This window comes from Tachyglossus aculeatus, chromosome X1 (genome assembly GCF_015852505.1).
Source record: "Tachyglossus aculeatus isolate mTacAcu1 chromosome X1, mTacAcu1.pri, whole genome shotgun sequence".
In the NCBI taxonomy this organism is placed as follows: Eukaryota; Metazoa; Chordata; class Mammalia; order Monotremata; family Tachyglossidae; genus Tachyglossus; species Tachyglossus aculeatus.
Genome location: NC_052101.1, coordinates 45,256,050 through 45,269,486, shown reverse-complemented (window position 1 = coordinate 45,269,486; position 13,437 = coordinate 45,256,050). Strand labels below are relative to the sequence as shown.

General features: G+C 44.8%; 1 protein-coding gene across 1 annotated transcript in view; it reads left to right on the top strand.

Moving 5' to 3' along the window:
* Positions 1–10,048: 10,048 nt before the first annotated feature.
* Positions 10,049–13,437, top strand: part of RAD50 (RAD50 double strand break repair protein) — a 58,444-nt gene continuing 55,055 nt past the window's right edge. Inside the window, exons 1-2 of the mRNA XM_038772548.1 lie at positions 10,049–10,142; positions 13,099–13,263. Coding sequence (XP_038628476.1) covers positions 13,135–13,263 — 129 coding nt within the window. The 5' untranslated portion in view covers positions 10,049–10,142; positions 13,099–13,134. The remainder of the gene's footprint in view (positions 10,143–13,098; positions 13,264–13,437) is intronic.

The window sequence follows — 13,437 nt, the reverse complement described above, 5'->3', positions numbered from 1 at the left end:
GGTATTTGTAAAGTGCTTACTATGTACTAAGCACCGTTCTGAGAACTGGGGTAGATACAAGGTAATCAGATTGTCCCACATAGGGCTCACAGCCTTAATCCCCATTTTACAGATGAGGTAACTGAGGTCCAGAGAAGTTAAGTGACTTGCCCAAGGTCACCCAGCAGATAAGTGGCAGAGCCAGAATTAGAACCCAAGTCTTCTGACTCCCAAGTCCATGCTCTTTCCACTAAGCCACACTGCTTCTGCCCTGCCCACAAGGAACCTACAGTCTATCTTAGCCTCAGTTCCAGTGGACACATAGACTGAAAAACATTTGCATTTGTCTATTTTCTCCTATAGGGCTAAGGAGCTTATAGCTGTAGAAGAACATATGAAAAACACAGAAGACAGGCACACATATGTCACCCCTGGCTCCTTGAGCACTGTGATAGAAATTAGCTAGAGGGAATACAATAATTGAGGAGAGTTCCTTGTGCAGATTCACTAACAGGGCTGATGTAGAAGTGTCCAGTGAGTTGTAGCAGCCCAAGGGCTTTATGCAAGAAAACTCTCCCTTCAGTTAAGGCCAGCTGCTGTGGCTATTCCTACTGCTGAATGGTAGAGGGAATAATGATAACTGTAATAATAGTTGCGGTAATTGTTAAGTGCCTTCCAAGAGCCAAGCATCCTGCTAAGCACTGGGGTGGATGCAATACAATTAGAAAGTTACCTCTTCGATAACATGCATTTTTCATATAGACCTTGGCTAAATCTGAGCAGGGAATGTGTCTACCAACTTCATTATATTGCCCTCTCCCAAGCATTTAGTATTGTACTTTGCACCAAGTAAACCCTCAAATAAATCTGATTGATGGTTGGATTGATTACAGCGCAGTGACAGAATTAAGGGAAGTTCTTCCAGTGACACTCTTTTGTCTGGGTGTAGCACCTCATGGTGACAAAAGAAGCAGCATGTATGTGTGTGTGTGTGTGTTTGCATGTGTTCGTGCACAAAACTATTTCTAGGAGCACTTAATGAATATCATTCTATTACAACTACTATTACTCCTGTAGATGTTGCTATTTAATTTGTTTCTGCCTGCCTCCCCCATTAAATTGCAAAACTGAGGGCAGACAAAAAGTGTTGTGCTTCTATTGAACTCTATCAAATGCTTTGTATGGTGTTCTTCAAGCATTAAGCAACACTGCCTAGTGGAAAGAGCACGGGCCTGGGAGTCAAAGGACCTAGGTTCTAATTCCAGCTCAGCCACTTGTCTGCTGCTCAACCTTGGGCAAGTCACTTAATTTCTCTGGGCCTCAGTTCCCTCAACTGCAAAATGGGTATTCAGTAGTTATTCTCCCTTCTACTTAGATTGTGAGCCCCTTGTAGGACCTAATTTTCTTGTATCTCCCCCAGCAGGTGAGTACAGTGCTTGGCACCCAGTAAGCTTTGAACACCATTATTATTATCAGTAAATACTCAATGAATACCACTGATTGCCTGGATACCTCTCTGTCTCTCTGGGCTTGAGAGAAATATTTGTTGTTGTTTTTGTTGTTTGTTTGACCGTCTCCTTGAAGCTGAGCTGGGATACATACATTGGTGATTTTGGACCTGAGCAATAGCTTCAGATATGAATACAGGTACAGGATGGTTTTGGATGAGGAGCACTGCCTCCACCAGCTGCTACGAAGTCTTCTACTTTGGAGAGAAGGGAGGTTTTGTTTGAGATGGGACACTTCAGTTTACAAGAGTCCCTGGGTTCTAATGACTCCTTATGGAGCCTTGTTTCCAGACAAACTTAGAAGGGTGTTCTGTCCCCCTGACTGAACCTTGGTTTCCCCTACCCACCCTCCCTCCTGTATCGCTTCTGCACTCAAATCTGAACCCCTTACTCACTTTATTTTCACCTCACTTCCATCCCCTCAGCATTTATGTACATACCTTACACTCTGCTATTTCCCTTCTAGTTTATTTTATTGTCTGCCTCCCCCTCTAGACTGTAAGCTCCTTGCAGGCAGGGATCACGTCTGCCAACTCCATTGTAATGTACTCTCCCAAATGCTTAGTATAGTGTTCTGCACACCGTAAGCACTCAGTTCATACCACTGATTGATTGTCCACTCCATGTTTTGCAACCATACCTCCTGAGGTGCCTTCTAATAAATGTCTGTTTGTGCCTTCACTCTCCTTTCCTGGCCTGCCTAGTGAAAGTGACTTTCCATAATTACCATTTGGGTAGTTCCACTGAAGTAGAGTTTTATTTATTATTGACATTTATTGAGTATTTATTAAATACCTATCATATTTATTACCATATTTATTGAGTATTTACTGAGTACCTATCGTATGAAGACCACTATACTAAGCACTTGGGAGAGTAGAGTAGAAGACATGAGCCCTGCCTTCAAGGAGCTTACAATCTAACAGACCTGGAGTGGAGCCAGACATGGAATTATCATTATTATTATTATCATTATCATTGTTATTATCATCATAATCTTCATCATCAGTGACATTTACTGAGTACTTACTGTGTGCAGAGCACTGTGCTAAGTGCTTGGGAGAGTACTTGGGAGAGTACAATATGACAGAGTTGGTAATTATGATTCCTGCCCACAGTGAGGTGATAATTGTTATTGTTCTTGTTGTATTATTATTATCATGGTATTTGTTATCATTTGATTGACCTCACCATATCTTCCAGCTCTGTATTTCCCTAAACTCATTCCAGGCCCAAGGCCTTGAAAGGGCTATCTACACTTTTTTTTTAAGTGGCATTTCTTAAGTGTTTATTATGTGCCAGGGACTGTACTAAGAACTGGGGTAGATGCAACCTAATTAGTTCAACATGGGGCTTATGGTCCCCATTTTACAGATGAGGTAACTGAGGCACAGAGAAGTGAAGTGACTTGCCCAAGGTCACCCAGCAGACAAGTGGCAGAGCTGAGATTAGAACCCAGGTCCTTTTGACTCCCGGGCCCATGATCTATCCACTAGGCCGCACTGCTTCTACACCTTCTGCCTTCATTTCCTCTCCACCAACTCTCTTCTTGATCTCCCTGCAATCTGATGTTCAGCTCTTCCTCTACTGAGACCCTGTTCACTAAGATGTCTAATGATCTCCTTTTGACTAAGTCAAAGTCCCTGGTATTGTCATAACCCTCTTTGACCTCTAGACGGCCTTTGACCTCAATGGCCACTGACTCATCCTGGAGTCTCTCTGGTGCTGATTTCCCTGACAGACACAGTACTCTCAATTTTCTGCCCCTTCTAGATTGTAAGCTCACTGTGGGCAGGGAATATGTCTGTGTATTGTCAAATGGTACTCTCCAAAGTGCTCAATAATTCCGAGCGCTCCTTTATTCTTCTGGTATTCGTTCAGCATTTATTTGTCAAACGTTTCAAGCTCTGGGAAAAATATCTCCTTCTCAGACTCCTTTCTTAGCTCTGCATCTTTCTCTTGTCCTTTAGCTGTGGATATCCTACATAGCTCTTTTGTAGTACCTCTACTCTTATTTAGAGTTATTGTTTTGGGGAGCCAACACCTCACATGGTTTCAACTACTTGATGCTAATAACTTCCTAATAATAGCAACAATAATAATAGTAATATTGATAATAATAGTATTTGTTAAGTGCTTACTATGTGCCAAGCACTATACTAAGCATCGGGGTAGATACAAGATAATCAGGTCACCCATCGGGTTCACAGTCTGACTAGGAAGGAGAATAGGTATTGAATCCCCACTTTGCAGATGAGGAAACTGAGGCACAGAGAATTGAAATGACTTGCCCAAGTTGACACTGCAGACAAGTAAGTGGTGGAGTTGGGATTAGAGCCCAGGTCCTCTGACTCCCAGGCTCATGCCAGGTGCAAATCTACCTCACCAGCTCCAATTGCTCACCCAATTTATAATTTCATATTTCCTCTTGTTTCCAGGACATCTCTACGTCCCTGAGACCTTCAACTCACTCTGACCTAAACTGAACTTCTCATCATCCCTCCCAAACATCTTTTCCTCCTAACTTGTCTATCCCTGTCAATGATCCCACCAATCTTCCTGCTTCAGAAGCCTGCAACCTTGTGATCATCTTTGCCTCCACTGTCTTTCCCCTCCCCAAAATTCCGCCAGTCTCCAAATCCTGCTGCTTCTTCATCCACGATATTTTCTGAATCCAACTCTTCTTCTCCAACATCATGGTCATTCTCCTGTTTCAAGCCCTTGTCATTTCCCCTTTGGAAGCAGCATGGCCAGTGGAAAGAACTGGGGCTTGGGAGTCAGAGGAACTGAGTTCCAATGTTGGATCCTCCACTTGTCTACTGGGCAAGCTTGGGCAAGTCACTCCACTTCTCTGTGCCTCAGTTCCCTATCTACAAAATGGGGATTCGTATTCATATTCAGTAGTATTTACTGAGTGCTTACTGCTTGGAAAGCACTGTACTAAGTGCTTTACCTGTTCTACCTCCTGATTCAATACCTATTCGCCCTCCTATTTAAACTGTGAGCCCGACGTGAAACCTGATTCTCTTGTATAATAGTAGTAATTATGGTATTTTGTTAAGCACTTACAATGTGCCAGGCATTGTACTAAGCACTGGGGTGGATACAAGCACATCAAGTAGGACACAGTCCTTGTCCCACATGGGGCTCACAGTCTTAATCCCCATTTTACAGATGATGTAACTGAGGCACAGAAAAGTGGAGTGACTTGCCCAAAGTCACACAGCAGACAAGTGGTGGAGCCAGAATAGAACCTTCTGACACTCAGGCCTGCGCTCTGTCCACTACGCCATGTGTATCTACCCCAGGGCTTAGTACAGTGCTTGGCACGTAGTATAAATGCTCAACAAATAGCACAATTATTACTATTTTTTTTTAGTATTATTATTATTATTAGATACCCCTCTCAGGGTCACACCTGGAGAGTTTCCAGTACTCTACCAGTCTCGGCTATGAGAGGGAGAGTCAAGCAGAGGCCTACCCACTCCATTCCTAGCTTGGACCAAGGACCTTCCAAACTAATGGAGGCGGATAAACAGGCAGAAATGGTTTACAAATAGTAAGAGCAGAAAAAAACCAAGGTAGTCATATGAAGCTGTGAGGATGAAATAGTTTTTTGGGTTTTTATGGTATTTATTAAGTGCTTCCTATGTGCCAGGTAATCAGGTGGGACACAGCCTATGTCTCTCAAGGGGCTCAGTCTTAATCCCCATTTTACAGATAAAGAAACTGAAGCACAGAGAAATTAAGGGATTTGCCCAAGGTCACGTGGCAGACAAGCGGCAGAGCCACGAGTCGAGTAAATAATTGATGATACTAATAAATCTATACAGGTACATAGTCCTGAGGATAGAATTCAAATAAATTAAGTGCTAAGGGTGACTTTGGTTGGATGTGATCAGAGTGTTGTAGATCACTCAGGGAAGCCTTCCTGGAAGAGTTGTGCTTTTAGGAGGGCTGCAGCTACCAGCAGTAGAAGAACAAGGACAGGGAAAGATTCTAGGATCACCCTTCCCACCCCCTAATTACCCAACATTGGGAATCCTATGATCTTGGAAAATACAAAGAATTCGACATGCTCTAATTAAACCACTAGATTATAAGCTTCTTGAGGGCAGGAATCATGTGTACCAATTCTATTATACTGTACTCCCACAAGCGCTTAGTACAGCATACTGCACACAATAGGCACTGAGTAAATGCAGTTGACTGATTGACTGACTGAAACGCTGGCTGCCATTTCTTAAGAATGCGAGAAGCAGTGTGTCTTAGTGGATAGACCACAAGCCTGGGAGTCAGAAGGCCTGGGTTCTAATCCCAGCTCTGCCACTTGTCCGCTGTGTGGACCTTGGACAAGTCACTTAACTTCACCGTGCCTCAGTTACGTCACCTGTGAAATGGAGATTAAGACTGTGAGTCCCATGTGGGACAGGGACTGTGTCCAACCTGATTAGCTTGTATCTACCCCAGCTCTTAGTACAGTGCCCAACACATAGTAAGCACGTAACAAATGCCACTTGAAAAAAAGAAAAGAATAGATATTTTGGGCCTGTCTGGGGTACATTTGGAAGGTTAACCCTACTGAAGATAACCCCTTTCTCAAAATGATACAGAAACCACTTCATAGATCACTTCATTACCACCACCAGGGCGCTTTTATTTTCTCGAAGCGTTTTACGGAGAAGAAAGATGCGAAGATAAGAAGTTCTGGAATCCCGAAGAAGATTGACCAATCTAACCACAGTATCTTAATTGTTAAGCTCTAAAAATCTAGTAATCAGGTCATCCCTTTTACAAATGTCTTTTAGCAGGAAAGGCTTCAAGAGCAGTAGCATAATTGAATCAACCTGTAATTGCGGTTTCTGTTGAGTTATCTAGATTCAAACAAGGGTCAAGTCATTACAGGCTAAGTATGCTTGACTTATGCTGATTCACTTTTCCATGAAATAATTTTAATCAATGCGATCAGTTCTAATGCCCCGGGTTTTCTCAGTGACTATAAGCAAAACGATAGCATCTCTTCCTATCCTTGACCTTTCTTCCGACTCTTTCTAGCTCTACTGCTCTTTTACCCCAGCCAAACAGGAAGTTCAATGGGAGATTGCTTTTTACTATCAGTATATAAAGTTTTCCTTGTAGTTGAAGATGAAACCACTGGTAGTGAATATGGGGATTAGAGCGGAAGGTCTAATGTAGAGTAGACGGTGCCATTAGACACACGTACACATGAATCCCCTGCCGTGCAAGCATGCACACAAACTCAAAGAAGCGGCATGGCCCAGTGAAAAGAGCACAGGCCTGGGTTCGAATCCTGACTCTGCCAATTGCTTGCTGTGTGACCTTGGATGAGTCACTTCACTTCTCTGTGCCCCGGTTCCACAACTGTAAAATGGAGTTTCAATACCCGTTCTCCTTTCTATGTAGACTGTGAGCCCCACGTGGGACAGGGACCTGGTCCATTCTAATTAACTAGTACCTACCCAAGTGCTAGAATTTTGAAACATATCAAGCACTTAACAAATACCTTAATAATGATGAAAATAGTAATAAAGAGGATTTTCCCCTATTGTGCAGGCATGTTTGGGCTACATTTCTTTTGACCACTTGGTTACATGAGCCTCTTAAGCTTCTACTCAGAGAGAGTTGCTCCTTTCTTGATTGCTATAGTGGTCTCCCAACATTCTACTATCACATTGCTTGTCTGACTTGATGCTTCACTGTATCTTTAAAGGGTTTGTTCTGTCCCCGTTGCTTTTGGATTCAGCTCAGTGATTCAGGCAATGTAATAATAATTGTAATAAATATAATATTATTATGGCATTTGTTAAGCACTTACTATGTGTCAGGCACTGTACTAAGCACTAGGATGGTGCTTATTCTATGCTATAACTGCTTTAAAAACAGCAGAGCCTACTGACAAGAGCATGGGTCTGCGAGTTGGGAGACTTGCAACTCCCAACTCCCAAGGTCAGCTCCACCATTTGCTTGGTGTGTGACCTTGGGCGAGTAGCTTCACAACTCTGTGCCTCAGACTATGAGCTCATTGTGGGCAGGGAATGTTACTGTCTATTGTCATAATGTACTTTTCCAAGCTTAGTGCGGTGCTCTACATACAGTAAGTGCTTAATAAATATGATTGAATGAATGAATGAACTTCTGCCTTAGACTGTGAGTCCCATGTGGGTCTGTGTCTGACCTATCTTGCATCTGCTCCAATCAGTTGGTCAGTCAGTCACTCATTTGTACTTACTGAGAGTTTACTGTGTGCAGAGCACTCTACTAAGCACATGGGAAAGTTAGAGAAGCAGCATGGCTCAGTGGAAAGAGTACGAGCTTTGGAGTCAGAGGTCATGGGTTCAAATCCCGGCTCCACCATTTGTCAGCTGTGTGACTTTGGGCAAGTCACTTCACTTCTCTGTGCCTCAGTTCCCTCATCTCTAAAATGGGGATTAAGACTGTGAGCCCACAAGGAACAACCTGATCACCTTGTAACCTCCCCAGAGCTTAAAACAGTGCTTTGCACATAGTAAGCACTTAATAAATGTCATCATTATTATTATTACAGTATAACAATATAACAGACACACTCCCTGCCCACAGTGAGCTTACAGTCTAGAGGGGGAGACAGACATTAATATAAACAAATTACAGATATGTACATATGTGCTGTGGGGCTGGGAGGGAGGTGAATAAACAGAGCAAGTCAGGGTGACGCAGATGGGAGTGGGAGAAGGGGAAAAGAGGGTCTTTGGGAAGGCTTCTGGGAGGAGATGTGCCTTCAATAAGGTTTTGAAGGTGGGGAGAGTAATTGTCCATCAGATTTGAGGAGGGAGGGAGTTCCAGGCCAGAGTCAGGACGTGGGCGAGAGGTTGGCGGTGAGATAGATGAGATCAAGAAGGTTGGTATTAGAGCAGTGAGCTTGGGGGGTTAAATAACTCCTTCCTACTTAAACTGTAAGCCCCACGAAGGACAGGTACTGTGTCTGACCTGGTTAACTTGTAACTACCCCAGTGTTTCAAACACTGCTCAACACATGGTAGGTGCTTAAGATCGAGGTACAGTGAGAAGGTTTAGCTTTTGAGGAGTGAAGTGGGTGGGCTGGGTTGTGGTAGGAGGGTAGCAAGGTTTCACTCCCACGGCTTCAACTATCATCTCTACGCTGATGACACCAAAATCTACATCTCCACTCCTGTTCTCTCTCCCTCCCTCCAGGCTCATATCTCCTCCTGCCTTCAGGACATCTCCATCTGGATGTCTGCCTGCCATCTAAAACTCAACATGTCCAAGGCTGAGCTCCTTATCTTCCCTCCCAAACCCTGTCCTCTCCCTGACTTTCCCATCACTGTAGATGGCACTACCATCCTTTCCGTCTCACAAGCCCGCAACCTTGGTGTCATCCTTGACTCCGCTCTCTCATTCACCCCACACTTCTAATCCGTCACCAAAACCTGCCGGTCTCACCTCCATAACATCACCAAAATCTGCCCTTTCCTCTCCATCCAAACCACTACCTTGCTGGTTCAATCTCTCATCCTAGCCCGACTGGATTACTGCATCAGCCTCCTTTCTGAACTCCCATCCTCCTGTCTCTCCCCGCTTTAGTCTATACTTCATTCTGCTGCCCGAATTATCTTTGTACAGAAAGGCCCTGGGCATGTCACTCCCCTCCTCAAAAAACTCCAGTGGTTGCCTATCAACCTTCGAATCAAGCAAAAACTCCTCATTCTCAAAAAGAAAGAAAGAAAGAAAGAGAGAAAGAAAGAGAGAGAGAAAGAAAAGGAAAGAAGGAAAGAAAGAAAGATAGAGAAAAGGAAAGAAGGAAAGAAGGAAAGAAAGAAAGAAAGAAAGAAAGAAAGAAAGAAAGAAAGAGAAAGAAAGGATGGGTGGGTGGATGGGTGGATGGAAGAATGAATGAATGGATGAATGAATGAATGGAAGAAAGAAAGAAAGAAAGAAAGAAAGAAAGAAAGAAAGAAAGAACGAAAGAAAAAGAAAGGGGATGGATGGATGGATGGATGGATGGATGGAAGAATGAATGAATGAATGGATGAATGAATGGATGGATGGATGGAAGCATGAATGGATGGATGAATGGATGGAAGAATGAATGAATGGATGAATGAACGGATGGGTGGAAGAAAGAAAGAAAGAAAGAAAGAAAGAAAGAAAGAAAGAAAGAAAGAAAGAAAGAAAGAAAGAAAAGAAAAGAAAGAAAGAGGGGATGGATGGATGGATGGATGGATGGATGGATGGATGGATGGATGGATGGATGGAAGAATGAATGAATGGATGAATGAATGAATGGATGGATGGATGGGTGGAAGAATGAATGGAAGAAAGAAAGAAAGAAAGAAAGAAAGAAAGAAAGAAAGAAAGAAAGAAAGAAAGAAAAGAAAGAAAGAAAAAGAAAAGAAAGAAAGAGGGGATGGATGGATGAGTGAATGTATGGCATCCCGCGCATGCGCGTTCGTGTGTTCAGTTTCGGGGGCCCGCGCAGGCGCGGCATTCGCCGCGTCCGTGGTGCGCGTCTGAGGCGGGCAGGCGGGCGGGCGGCGGTGGAGGCGGTCGCAGAGGCTGCGGTGCGGCCTGTCGTCTGGCTCTCGTCTTCCGTTCACCGCCCACCGCTCGCCCCTTCCCGGGGAGGGGGAGAATCCGGTAGGGGGAAGGGCGGCCCGTGCCGGGAGGGGTCGGAGGGCGGACCGGGCCCGGAGGCTTTCCTCAGTGCGGCCTTAGCCTCTCGCCTGCCCCGGGGGATGCCGGGAGGGGGCCGCGCCGCGCCGCGCCGCAACGCTTAGCCCGAGGCCAACCCAGGCCATGAGGGGAGCCCGGGCCTCGGAGCCCCCCCCCCCCCCCCCGGCCCCCCTCTCAGCCCGGGTGCTTTCTCCTCCCTTCTCGCCCCTGTCTTGTCCCCCCCGCTTTTCCTCCAAGCATTTCTAGGCTGCGAGCTCGTTGTGGGCAGGGGATGTGTCCGTTTGGTGATTTATCGTCTTCTCTCAAGCGCTCAGTACAGTGCTTTGCACACCTGTCTACTTGTTTTGTTGCCCGTCTCTCCCTTCCAGCTTGTGACCGTGTTGTTGGGTAGAGGCCGTCTCTGTTGCCGATTTGTACTCCCCAGGCGCTTAGTACGGTGCTCTGCACACGCAGTAAGCGCTCAATAAGTACGATTGAATGAATGAATGAAAGTAAGCGCTCAGTAAATACGAACGCGTTTCCACGGGACAGCGACGCCTCGTGGTTAGAGCACGGGCCTCGGAGGCAGAGGATCCGGGTTCTAATCCCGACCCCTCCGCCCACTTTTGCCGCATGATCTGGACGAGTCACTTCATGATGGTTTTTGTTAAGCGCTTACTATGTGCCAAGCACCGTTCTAAGCGCTGGGGTAGATACAGGGTAATCAGGTTGTCCCACATGGGGCTCACAGTCTTAATCCCCGTTTTACAGATAAGGTAACCGAGGCCCAGTGAAGTTAAGTGACTTGACCGTAGTCTCACAGCTGAAAAGTGGCGGAGTTAGGATTAGAACCCATGACCTCTGACTCCCGTGCTCTTTCCACTGAGCCACGCTGCATCTCTTAACTTCTGTGTGCCTCAGTTCCCTCATCTGCAAAATGGACATTCAGTATTTGGGGCCCTCCTACGTAAACTGTTAGCCCCAGTGGGGGCACCTGATTATCTTGTATCCACTGCCGTGCTTTGAGCAGTGCTTGGCAGATAGTACGTGATTAATAGATACCACAATTATTATTATTCTCCTCCACCTCCCCCCAATCCCCATGACTTTCCCCTTCCTCCAAATCCCCCTCCAGATTTCTTTGACTTCCCCATTAGATGAAGTTCTTCAAGAGCAGGGCTCTCTACAGTCAGCATTTTGATTAGAAACTCCTTGAGGTTAGGGATCATGTCTAAGTTTGTTTTACTGTACTCTTCCATGCAGTTAGTATAGTGCTGTGCATACGGTAAGTGCTTAGTAAATACCCTTTATTATTACATATCCGTAAAGGGCTTACAATGTCCCAAGCACCGTACTGTTACTGGGGTGGATATAAGCAAATTGTGATGGGCACAGTGATTGTCCCAAGTGGGGCTCACAGTCCCGATCCCTACTTTACAGATGAAGTAACTGAGGCACAGAGAAGTGAAGTGAGTTGCCCAAGGCCACAAAGCAGACAAGTGGCAGAGCTGGGATTAGAACCCATGACCTTCAGACTCCCAGGTTCGGGCTCTATCCACTATGCTGGGCTGCTTCTCTGCTACCCTTGATTGATTTGATGAGGTGATGCAGTAAATTCTTGGGAGACCCTTCACTAACCCATAAGCCAAATAGTTTTCTTGGCAGCAGCTTTTCAGTAGGCCATTCGATGGTGGTCTGTCTAAATGCCCAACCTATGGGGGAGAGGGGTGATTCGTGGAGTACTTACCGGGTGCCAAGCACTGCTAAGCAATTGGGAGACTACACTAGAATTAATAGACATTGATCCCTGCTTACAGGGACCTTACAATTTAGAGACACTAAAATAAATTAAACATAGGAGGAAATGATATCCTGTAAGCGCTGTCTGCTGTGGTAGTTGTGATCACTTAAAGGTTTAGCTAATAAGGGCATTTGGGGAATGAAGGTGGGGAGATTAGAAATCAGAGGACCCTCTGTAGGGGCTGAGATTTCAGAAGGGTTTTGAGCATGAGGAGAGCTGTAGTCTGTTGAAATTGGGGATAGTTGAAGGCAGGAGGAAGGACGTGAGCAAGAGATTGGTGGCCGAGGCAGCAAACGAGGCCCAGTGAATAGGTTAATTTCTAGACTGTGAGCCCCTTGTTGGGTTGGGACCGTCTCTATATGTTGCCGACTTGTACTTCCCAAGCGCTTAGTACAGTGCCCTGCACACAGAGAGCACTCAATAAATGTTATTGAATGAATGAATGAGAGGAATGAAGTGAGATGGGGTGGAGTGGGAGACGAGAATGGGTGAGTAAGAGGAAGAGAGCTGGTTGAGTGTCATAAAGTCCAATGGGCAGGAGTTTCTGCTTGATGCAGAGGGGAACGGCTAAACGATGGAGGTTTTGGATGAGCGGGGAGATGTGAGCAGAATGATGTGTGAGAAAAGTGATCTGTGTAAGAGTGAAATGTGAACTGAAGGCTGGAGTTTAGGCAGGAGGATGATTCAGTAATCAAACCAGGATATGACAAGAGCTTGGACCAGCATGGTGGCTATTGGAGTGGACATGGAGAGGGTATTCTGGAAAGTGACAGCATGATAAAATACAATTGTCAGTCTCTGTGAAATATGCATGCTGAGATCCCCTCTCCATGATAGACTTGTAGCCTAAATTTAGGTAGAGCACACTTCTCCCCTTCAAATGTGAAAGACTTTAACAACACATCTCCAACAGGGATTTGAAAACTCTTCCTCAAGACTGTAAGCTCCTGGGTAGGGAACATGTTTACTAACTCTCCTATATCTTACTCTCCCAAGCACTCAGTACAATGCTCTGCACACAGTACATGCTCAGTAAATACCATTGATTGGTTGATCTCGACCTCCAGCTCAGTTTGCAGAATTGTGGGGGATCTTACTAGGAGTTTTAGTTTTTTAAAAATAAAACTTCTGTGTTTTTAGGATTTCAAATTTGAAGGAAAGAAAATAGTTGCAAGCATGTCTAAGATTGAAAAGATGAGCATTTTGGGCGTGAGGAGTTTTGGAATAGAGGATAAAGATAAACAAATTATCACTTTCTTCAATCCCTTGACAATTTTGGTTGGACCCAATGGTGCAGGCAAAACAGTAAGTTTTTATACTCGCCGCATTGATTTCTGAGTAACCTAAAAATTGAAAATGTATTTGAGATTTTGGAGTGCATTAAATATTTAGTGAAGCCAAAGCATTTACAAATTGTCACAATCACCTACCTTTACTTGGATGTCTTTCTGAATTCTCGGTGAGTTAGGGGATTAGATT